The sequence below is a fragment of the Vicia villosa genome, linkage group LG5 (assembly GCF_029867415.1).
Source record: "Vicia villosa cultivar HV-30 ecotype Madison, WI linkage group LG5, Vvil1.0, whole genome shotgun sequence".
Lineage (NCBI taxonomy): Eukaryota > Viridiplantae > Streptophyta > Magnoliopsida > Fabales > Fabaceae > Vicia > Vicia villosa.
This window is the reverse complement of record NC_081184.1, coordinates 92,218,225-92,226,926: the sequence shown is the minus strand read 5'-3', so window position 1 is coordinate 92,226,926 and position 8,702 is coordinate 92,218,225. Positions and strand designations below refer to the sequence as shown.

The 8,702-nt window shown below is 37.9% G+C and overlaps 1 protein-coding gene across 1 annotated transcript; it reads right to left on the bottom strand.

Moving 5' to 3' along the window:
• Positions 1-1,109: 1,109 nt before the first annotated feature.
• Positions 1,110-2,461, bottom strand: LOC131605011 (uncharacterized). Its single transcript, XM_058877418.1, has 3 exons — positions 2,123-2,461; positions 1,820-2,080; positions 1,110-1,130 (listed from the first exon to the last, which is right to left on the bottom strand). The coding sequence occupies exons 1-3, from the start codon at positions 2,459-2,461 to the stop codon at positions 1,110-1,112; spliced, it is 621 nt and encodes a 206-aa protein (XP_058733401.1).
• Positions 2,462-8,702: the final 6,241 nt, after the last annotated feature.

Here is an 8,702-nt window from a genome sequence, read left to right as displayed (position 1 = left end):
CATGAAAATGATTATATATTTAAAATTTTACGAACTCTGATGGTGGTTTAAGCTGCTATCAAAAGATTAAGGTTTAATCAAAAGACAAAACACATAAAAGATAAAAGATAAAGAAACATGATTAAAATTCTGCTTGCATTTCTTTCAGCTAAAAACACTTAAAAACATAAGTCTTGATGGACTAAATACTCTGGGTCAAATAAGGCCCACTTGATGGAAAAGGAAATAACATAATAAGAATTTCTAAATTACAAATATTAATCTATAATTAAGTCTTGCTGCCATAAGGGCCTTTTAGTGATTCTCGTGAGCCTGTCCAACATTCAACACTACTATCCGGCCCACTTAAAACCTTATCCTCAAAGTTTGGTGTAAAAGAATCTGGTACCATGTGTGAACAGACCGGCCCAGTTAGAGAAATTTGTGTGCACTACAAAAAAAAAAGTTCATCTGCCACGACCAAAAAACCGCGACAATATGCAAAATAACCGTGGTTTCACGCTTTGGCCACGGTTTTCTTGTTTGGGCCATGTTTTATAGACATCCGTGGCTTGTATAGGCCACGGTTCACATATCTAGATTAAGGCCGCGGTTTATCTTGCGCCTCAGTTTTAAACTGTGGCCATATCATAAAACCACGGTTCTTATTTCATGTATAGTATACGGTTTTGTTTCCTAGGTCTTGCCACAGTTTGTTTATGGCTACTAACTAAAATCGCGGCTAAATTCTGCTTATGGTTTTAAACCATTTTAGTATGCCACAGTTTCTTTTTGTGCTGCATAGTTGTGAGAATGGTGTTCTTCATGCCATGGCGATAAAACAAAATCATGTCAAAAAATAATTATAATCTAATCATACAATAAAACATTAACAATGTCAAAATTAAAATCTAATTATACAATAAAACATTAAGCCACAACATCAAAATATTCATTAAGAAATAAGTAAGAATCGGACAAGTCAATAAATCGGTGTTCAAGAAATTAAAATCTAATTCTGTATTAATATGATAGAATAATATTTTTGCACTATTCCATGCTTCGGTGTTTTTGTTAACTTGATGAATCACCACAATATAGTTCATTCTTCTTATGGCTTCTTTGGACAATTAACATTCATCAGCATATCCCTGCAATGTCATGAAAGGAAAACCATTAGTATACTATTTTAGTTGTTGGTTAAATTTAATTATTATTTTATATTTATTATTATATTTTGAGAGAAAAATAAAAGAAAAAAAATATAAACATGTTTTTTTTAATAGGCAATTGATATAAGAAATCGCACTAGGGGTGCAACCCTTACAACCAAAAAACTCTAATAAGAGTTGTAACTATTAAGTGGTAGCTTGTACCAATCATAGAAAATTAACCTAGACTTAGAGTCACTATTACATAACCATCTCCAAGAATCGAGCATAATGTTATAAATAATCACTTCATAGCTAAAAGAAGCGTTTTCAAAAATAATGTTGTTTCTAGTGTTCCAAATACTCTAAATAAGAGCCAACCAAATAAGATTGATTTTTGTTCTATTCTTTGTATTTTTCACCTTCTCTTGAATACTACTGAAATTCTTGAAATCTTCAAAAGAAAACTCCAATCCATTTCCCAACCAAAGGTAAATTCTTTCCCAAACCACTTTCGAAACAAGACAATGGAGGAAGAGGTGTTCCGAAGTTTCCGGATGATTTGAGTAAAACAAACAATCTAGAGAGAGAAAATTTGACAAACCTCTATGTGCCAAAAGATCTTTTAGTGGAAGTCTATTGATAAAGAACCTCCAAGAGAAGATTTTTATCTTTTTCGGAATATTTACCTTCCAAACAACATCCGACAATTTGATTGTGGAAGTTATCCAAGCCGAATCCTTAGCATTAGACACCGCCGTAGAGACACTAGAAACCAAAAAACAACCGTTAGAGGTTAGATTCCAATGGAAGTCATCAAAATCGGAGTTGTCCGGCTCAATTCCGTTTAATAAAACATTTAAGTCCCTCAATTGAGAGGCCCCGGCCGAGTCTCCCCCAAAAGAACCCGGAGGAAGCATTCGCTCAATACCAACGATAGCATCAATGTTCTATGAAAAGGTTCCGTTATTCCAAGAGACCACCTCACTAACCGCACAAAGCTTATTGGTTGAAAGATCGAACAAGTACGGGAAAGAGGTACTAAGAGTTTGATCTCCCAACCAACAACTATGCCAAAAAAGAGTGTTATTGCCTTTCTTGAACTTGCAATTGACCCAATCGGAGAATCCCTCATCGGAACTCTCCTCTTTGAAATCGTTAAGAATAACATCCTTCCACCAAGAAGAATCCTCCCGGTTTAGAACTTCCTCACAAGAGGCTAACACTTTGAGTTTTGGATTGAGATATCTCAAGAGGAGAAATTTACTCCAAATTGCTTTGTCCTCCTTCAAAATTCTCCACTTCCAATTTAGAAGAAGAGCTTTGTTCATTTCACCAACATCTCTTATTCCTAACCCTCCTTTCTCTTTGGGCTAACAAACATTCTTCCACTTCAACCAATGGATGCATCTTTTGTTGATATTTCCATTCCACAAAAAATTACTAAGAAGACTTCTTATTTCTTGTATGGTTTTCTTTGGAGCTTTGTAAAAAGAAAGAGTGAAAATAGGAATAGCATTGAGCACCAAAGTAATTAAAGTCACCCTACCTCCGATCGATATGTTTCTACCCTTCCACCTTGATAATGTTGATTTGATATTATCCACAACATCCTTCCACACTCTCTTTCTCCTACCGCGATCACTAATCCAAATTCCTAAGAATTTAAAAAGGAAATTACCTTTTTTGCAAGAGAGAAAACTAGTAGCCGAATTTAGAAGCCAATCACCAATGTGAACTCCAAAAAAGTTGCTTTTATGGAAATTGATTTTCAAACCAGGCACTAGCTCAAAACCCCTCAACAACACTTTCATGCTCCATAAGTTGTCACAAGTTGGTTCTCCGATGATGACGGTGTAGTCCGCAAATTGAAGGATGTCCACATAGTCTTCTAAACCATATTTGAAAGGCATAAAGTCTCCCACTGTTTACGGTGGTTTCCGGTAAACAACCGCTAGTCCTCCAAACTATAAAATATACTTTGGTTACTCGCAGGATCGACTAGATTGATCCTAGGACATAGTCAAACAATTATCTTTCGATATGATTTGATTCATGCTTGTTTGTTCTGACTTCAAGAAAACTTGTGTGTGATGTGATCGAATGAATATTCACTTAATCAAAACAACACTTGTTATACACGTAAGTATGACTTTCGACAAAGAAGTATAAATAAAGCGTATAAACTACAGAAATGTAAAGTGCAAGAATGTAACGTGCAAGAATGTTAAATGCAGGAATGTAAAATGCTTCGAGATAAAAGTTAAACGAAATAAAAGAAGTACAGGAATGTAAATAACAGAAAGTAAACGAAAGCAGTAATAATGAAAAGATACTTGAATAAAGAAAGATACAAATGTATTAAACTGGTGTTGGTGTCATACGTACATTTCTCAGCGAACTCGTTCTCTAAACACTTGATACTTGAGTGGTTTGTGAGTGATTTGTACAAAATGAACACACGGAATCCTAACACTAAGATCCTTATTTATACTAATTTCGACCCTAACGGTCCTACACTAATCTGATGCCACGTTACCCACGAGAATCCCTGGGATGCCATCTCTCCTTGTGCAGTTACACAAACTACTTCGAAATTCAAATCCTCCCGCCTGAATCCTCTTTCGACGCGTGGCAACGTGATCAGAACCGAGAATGCCACGAAAACACGTTAAGCTTCAGTACTTTATGTATTTCGCAAAAAACGTTTAAGTCTCATAGATGATTATCTTCGAACTAGCTCCATTCCTAACTATCTTCATTTCAACTTAAACAATCATTCTCGAAACATGGCCATCAGTAGCCATTTTTAAACTCAGAAATGGTCATCAGTAACCATCTTCCTTCGAATTCTAACTCTTCAAAGGATATTCTTCCTAAACGAAATCTTCAGTTAACAAATTGCCCCCAATAAATGCCTGTTTCGAAAAGAAGAGAAATAGGCGTTTCTTGTCATGATGAGATTTCGTTTTACTCACTTCTTAGAGTTCCAAGACAACTGACTAACGTCATAATCATTTATGACTCCACTTTCAAAATGTCTTGTCATTTTCAAAGATGTCTTCTCTGAACTTACATTCCCACGTTCTGGCATTACTTCATGATCATTACTCCTATATACTAGGAGTAAGGCTAATAATTATTCGACCGCCGTTGGATTAAATCAACGCCTGCCTCGTGTCTTTTGACTTTTACCCAAAATATCTGAAAGGGTTTCCGTTAAACCTTTAAATACTTGAACTTCTACCCTCGCATAACTTCCACTCCTAACTTCCTTGCCTTCAACATAGACAAGAAAAATCCTCTTTGGCTTTAGTTTAACCTATTTCCTAAACCAAATTTACTCATGGCGTCTTCTTCCAATGCTCTTCAGCCCATCAAAAAGCTTCAACATCCTACACAGATAAAGAATCAAGAACACATTCCAGATCCAAACGATGCAGAGGCGCGCGCCATCTATGCTTCTCAGGTAATCATTCCTTTTGAAATTTCTGGAAAAACTCATGCTTTCATGGGTCCTTTACCAGGAGGAAACAACCCCTCTTTGAGTAAAATTTTCCCTACTTATTATAAAACTAGACCTTTAGTCAGCAAGAATAAGATAGATGAAGAAGGTCATCCAATCTCAGCTGATCCTGATAACACAAAATAAACCTCAACTGAAACTTCTTTGGTCTTAGAGAAAATTAGGTTAAACTATGTAACCAATTTTGTGAAAGTCTTTAGGTCAATCCCTTTAGCAAAAGATCCTGAATTGTATTACGCTTGGCTAGCAAAGGTGGAAAAACAAAAGGCCTCTTTCTGGAAACAATTAGGGATTTATGACCTAATCCAGTTATCAAAAACAGGTCTAGAATATAACCAAACCATGTTAGTAGCGTCAGTTTATTTCTGGGATGCTTCTCATAATAGTTTCCACCTTCCATGCGGAATGGTCACCCCTACCCTCTTTGACGTAGCTGCTATAACAGGGCTTCGACCAGCTGGGGAAACCTTCGATCCTAATTTCATGGATACTGACACCATCAATTTTAATGAAGCAACAGTCACTTACACTGCTTTCATTCAACAATACCACAACGAAACGACCACAGAAGTCTCAGACGAAGAACATATTGCGTTTTTAGCACTCTGGCTTTCGAGATGCGTCTTTTGTTCTAGGTCCATTCAAGTAGCAAAGAGATACCTTTCCATGGCTAACCAGCTAAATGCTGGGAAAATGTTAAACCTAAGCCAGTTAATTCTAGGATTTCTCTACGAGAATCTCGGTGAAGCAACAGACCTTGTTAAGAACTACAAAACAGGATCTCTTCGTTTTGCTGGTCCTTTCTGGTTGTTGCAACTATGGCTTTATGCCACTTTTGAGGCTCATCTCCCATACAAAAGTGTCGTGGATGAAGAAAGTGCAGCTATAAAGAATCGAACAGTAGAAGGAACCAGAATGGCTTACCTAACCCCGAAAGAAGAAACTGGCAAACTTCGTGAAACCTTATTGGCGTACATAATGATGTTCGCTAAACGTTATCAATTCAGTCCCTCGATGGCTCCATTCGTACAACGGAAGGTGGGTCCCGAATGGTTTACTCGTGAATTTCCAGCAGCTTCTTCCGATCAACAAGCTGAATCCATGGCTATCTGGGAAGCTTTCCTCACCCCAAAGTTGTTATATCACCGACTTCGATCTCCAAAGAGTCACTGTTGTCTTCTTTGTTATCAACCGAATCTGGTTTCGAGACAATTTGGGTTGGTTCAAATCAAGCCAAAATGCTTATATGACAAAAGGAGTCACATGTGTCTACACACTTCGCATCTGGCAGAAGATGAATATGAGTAAAAAATCTCCAAATATGTTGGCATCACCACTTTGTCTCCCGTCTCTATCGAACCTGCTTTTTACTCTACCATAGATTTTCATCAATGGTGGACAGATTATTATTCCATGCAAATCTTCGACGCTGAAAGCCTTACTCGGGAACTAACTGAAGCTTTTGCTGATGTGCAGGAGAATTTCCATAAAGGTACTTCGACTCATATTAAAGAAATCCAAGCATTTCAGAAATTCTTTGAAACTATCTACAGGCCTGATGATCTTAGTCGGACCGGTCGTGAGGCTGCGGTCATTTTACGTGAAAAGTTTTCTGGTAAACTGGTTAAGTTGAAATTGCCTACGTCTGTTCGAACTGAACTACGTTATAAAGTGGCTTTCGAACTTCATCCTCCAAAATTTCCTCCACTACCTAGTGCTGATTTTGGTGTGGCTTTATGCCCTCCTTTTCCAGACTTGTTCGTGTGTGGGAATCTCATAAAAATCCTTCAAGAAGAATCTAAAAAACGCGCTGAACGAGTGGTCCCGACTAAGCATACCTTGGATACTTTCAAAGGACATCTTCATATAGGTCTTGAGCACGTTCGCGTCTTGACTCCAATACCCGAAGGTTGGGGTTTAGACAATCTTTCGACTAACTTTTCTTTCTTTACTGAAGTACTGATTTACATTTTGTTCACAGCCGTTACTCGAAAGGGTTCTAGAGCTTCGAGGAATACCAAGGCGAGTGGGAGTGATTCTGTCACCACTGGCAAGAAACCCACGGTACATACATACCTTATATTTTAACTTGTGAAATTTTATGAATATTACTCACTTGGTTTTAATATGTATTTCAGAGCTCGAAACCTCCAGCGTCTTCGAAGCGAAAAGTTCCTCAAACAGCTACTTCAGATGACGAAGATAAATCTCCTCCGCGTACTAGACAAGCAATAAAGAAAAGACAGAAAGCTGCCACCCCTTCGCCCAAAGGAAAGGGATCTGGAACTTCGAAGCTCACTTCATCGAGTGACAAGGTATCTTCTGATGAATCACCCTTGAAGGCTGCTAGTACTATCCCCATTGTGGAGAGTCATAACTCAAGCCCCGACAACATTCCAGCCAAGGTATTTGGATTTCACAGTCTAATCATTTTTTTCAAACTCTAATTCCAATGATTAAGTTCACATCTTACCTTGTAAATGTAGGATGTTGCTGGCACAACTACTTCTGATCTCAAAACTTCAAGTCTAAACATTGATCTTGACAATCTTCGAGGTAAATGTCTGCCTTTTCGAAAGACAGACGAATTTCTTGCAACTTTCCATTTTTATCAATTCTAACTATTCCACACAGGTGTTCCTCGACACAAATCTCCTGTGCTTTCTCCAGTTCTCGAAGACACTCAACCTCTTACAACTATCATTCCAACTGTGCATGCTGAAGAAAGTCATTCAAATGATGAGTCTCCACCTATTCATCAAGATGAAAATATGGCAGCGAAGATACTATATCTGAGCAAGATGCTACAGAGGAAACTTCAAAACAGCCTACACCTGGTCTTCATGAACCTTCAATCTTCGGAAATATAGTCACTCCTGTGACTACTTCGAAGCAGGCCTCCGCAATACTTACTCCTGCAGAACTGGAGCAACTCAAGAAAACTGATCCCGTAAGCTTCCTCAAGACCATGAAGAGTGTTGATAACGTTTCGCCCATTGGACTTGGAACTTCTTCTAATGTCCTGGCGGGTACTGGTGACAAGGATGATATTCCTAATCTCCTTCGTCAAATAAGGGAAAAGTTCTTCGAAACCAACCCCGTCGAAGCTCTAAGCAGGGATTCCACCAAATGTTATAGTTTAAACAATCTTTTGAAGAAAGTAGACTTACTTCTAGTCTCAGAGGAAGTCTCAGAAGTGATTGTTTTACTGGGTTCCCTGATTGATCAACTCCAATCTAATCTTCTTCGAAAACGGAATATTGACGAGCAACTCACAACAAAGGTGACTTCTCATAGTTCTTCTTGGAAAGCTGCAAATGATGCGACAAAAAAGGCTGACGCCCTTAAGCTTGAGCGTTCGAAGAAACAGCAAGAACATGAAGATTGTGAAACGAATATCAAATCCTGGAAGCAAGAAATTGAACTCCTCGAAGAGAAGATAAAGAATGCCCAATCTCGTCAAGTAGAAATCCAACAAACCAATCAGGAAGAATTGACTGAAGTGGCGCAGTTAGGGATCCGACACTTCGAGATGGCATAGAAGCTAGTGCCAGAGATCGAAGAATTGAAAAGACAACAGGCATTAATCGAACGTCATATGTCCTTATGGGAAACTCAGTATTCGAAGATGAAAGATAATCTTTCCAAAGATTTTAATTAGCCACTTTGGCCCTTGTACTATTTTTTGTGTTTCGTACTTAGTTCTTTCATTTCTCTACTCTGTAATCAAACTTTCCTTAGGAATACATAAGTAACTTTGTCTTTCCATCTTCCATATATCTGATTTTGCAGTTGTCATAAGTAACGTTTTAGCAATTCCTAACAATTGCCAAAATTATTTTATTATCGTAATGATTTTAATAATGCACCCACGTGACATGATTACCCTTCGTAGCCTCTTAAACCTAGACTTGACGTTTCCACTTCCCTTAGCCGTAACCATCATTAAATGATGACATCACCTTTTTCAAAACGTCTACTTAAGACGTGCGTGTATCAGTTTTCAATCATGATTACATTTCAACTTCCTAGGCGGGAAACGGCGG